We start from the raw sequence: 2,500 nt of genomic DNA, 5'->3' as shown, positions 1-2,500 counted from the left end.
TTATACATAACTCATTTTCTCAACTTTTAAAGATTTTTTTAAGATATTTCTGAAATTTCTGCTTTCAGTTATATACAAGTGTTTTAACCAACTATATATCTATCTAGTGCTATATACAAATGCCCTTTCAATGCAATCCATCTTATACCTACACATAAAAGATGTAAATAACAAAAGATAATTAAAAAATAAAATAAAATACACTTTACCTGCTATCAGAGGTTGGGTCTTTTGTTGGGTCTTCGTACAGCATTATGACAATCTGACTAAGATAATTCAGCTCTGACACAGCACCTACATAGTCCATGGCTCGATACCACTGCTCATCTTTCTTGTTCTAGGGTGTTGATAAACATGAAATAGTGATTAATTACATTTTCCTTACAATTGGGCAATTGGTAGAGTAAACTGTATAAATATAAATATATAAGTATTTTCTTTACTAAAATACATCACATAAATACACCTGGTTTTATATACAACATTAAGAGTAAATCATAATTCTGAGAGACAGAATTTAAAATTATACTCATCAAGAGAGCAACTTCCTATGTTCCTAATATAACCATCAATCAAATTAATCATAAACATGATAAACATTTCCACAGTTCCACATTACTCACATCTATTAATCCACCAAACCTAAGCACCGTAAGGAGAGAGTGAATGTGACTCTCGCTTGTAAAGTAGAGCCTTGTCCTCACATGTCGACCTGGGCTGCTAACTCCATGAGAATACCTGTCATCATATATGGTAACTGGTAATATCTGATTATATGTAGGTTATAGTTTTATCAGTCTATTCACGTCAGAGCTTATATTTGTGTAATGCCGCTTCCGAAAGTTGGATAACAAGCATGTGCAGTGACTAAGTACAAGATCTCTCCCATCGCAACACAACGCTGCACCTCGACAGATGGAACTCCTATGAGTATATGTAACAATGTTTTGAAGGAGAGATTATGACGTGATGGGACATCATCTAGCAAGAGAAAAATATTCACATGACATGAAATCACGTTACAATTGCACCAATAGGTTATATCTATCAGTGATAAAACTAAAGATAATTAAAAAAGATATGAAGATAGAAAAAAGAGTTGTAATAATAATAGTAACTGTAATAATAAGAGAAATATCTATAAGAGTAATAATAAAAGTAACAATAATTATAATAATAATAATAATAAGGATGGTAACACCAATAAAAAATAACAATGATAACAATAAAAGTAATAATAATAATAACCATAGTAAAATTAAAAATAAAAACAACATTACCAATCATATCAAAAATAATAATCACAGCCCAATAATCATAACATCAATAAAATTAACATCTAGCTCAACCGTCAAAACAACAGAAAAAGCCAAAAACTCACACTGGATTAAGCCTGTTGATGCTCTCCCCTTGATAGCCCTCACACTCCTCGCCACCTATGTTTCGTTGTAAATCTGCTCTGATCTTTTTCAACAAAGGAGTGCAAATCCCTTGGCCTATTGCCATTTTCTCTTGCTGGGTCATGCCATACTCCTGAGGGAATGGATTTCATGGTATTTGGATCTTTCTTTTTTAAAATATCAGTAATAGGAATTCTTAGTATATATATTTCAAAAAAAGTATATATCAGTCAGTCTATATCTCTATAATCATTGCAAACAAACAGTCTGTGTGTATTACACCTGCAAAACTAACAACATCTGCCAGTGGGTTTTTCAACTTATATACTTATTCTTCTGCATACTCAAACTGCAGTGTGTGGTGGTTATGCTGGAGATCATATTTAATGCAGTCATAAATGTCAGGGATCTTGGAAATGTCAAAGTTTGTATTGGGGATGTTTGGAAATCTTGTTTGTCAAAGTTTTCTCGAGTTTTTTTCATTCTTCGTTGCATCAGCACCCATAAAGTGCGCCATCTCTAACTTAATAAATCATAAATTATGTTTTCTTTATTAGTCTGAATTTTAATTTAATATAAACATATTAGCCTTCTCATATCAGGATCCTTCATCTCTCATACCTCACCAAGTATTTTTTTATAATTACAGGAACATTTTGAATGTATCAATTTTGAATGTTTCTCCATGTAGAGATGTGTTCTGATAGAGATTTCTCTTTTTTATCTTAGTCTTTTGATCTTCCTTTTCTTCTTAATCTTTAAGAGACATCCATTGCTCACACATCATGGGCTCACCCATCCTGAGGGGGGGGGGAACTCAACTAACTCCAGCGCCGTCTGGGGAACGGAGGTGATTGGATTGAGCTCCTCTGTGTCCTTGTGTGTTAGGTCGCTTGTGCATGCGCATGCGGAGATGGACTTCGTTCTTAAAAAAGTATGGTCAAAATGTCAAGCATTTTTTTCTTTACTATATTTATTTCTAATTAAGATCTATAAATAAAACAATGATATAAATTAACATGACAAACAAGTAATACATTTATATATATATATATATATATATACATATATATATATATATATATATATATATATATATA

General features: G+C 31.9%; 1 protein-coding gene across 1 annotated transcript in view; it reads right to left on the bottom strand.

Moving 5' to 3' along the window:
- The window catches only part of LOC122260839 (inositol hexakisphosphate and diphosphoinositol-pentakisphosphate kinase 2), an 82,576-nt gene that overhangs the window by 27,113 nt on the left and 52,963 nt on the right, over positions 1-2,500 (bottom strand). The window contains exons 15-18 of the mRNA XM_086553748.1: positions 2,196-2,325; positions 1,382-1,533; positions 624-738; positions 210-337 (exon numbers count right to left, since the gene is read on the bottom strand). Of these exons, the coding sequence (XP_086409874.1) occupies positions 210-337; positions 624-738; positions 1,382-1,533; positions 2,196-2,325 (525 nt within the window). The remainder of the gene's footprint in view (positions 1-209; positions 338-623; positions 739-1,381; positions 1,534-2,195; positions 2,326-2,500) is intronic.

Source organism: Penaeus japonicus, unplaced genomic scaffold (assembly GCF_977035675.1).
Source record: "Penaeus japonicus unplaced genomic scaffold, GWHDUDI00000001_assembly GWHDUDI00000028, whole genome shotgun sequence".
NCBI lineage: Eukaryota > Metazoa > Arthropoda > Malacostraca > Decapoda > Penaeidae > Penaeus > Penaeus japonicus.
This window is presented reverse-complemented; position numbering and strand designations above follow the sequence as displayed.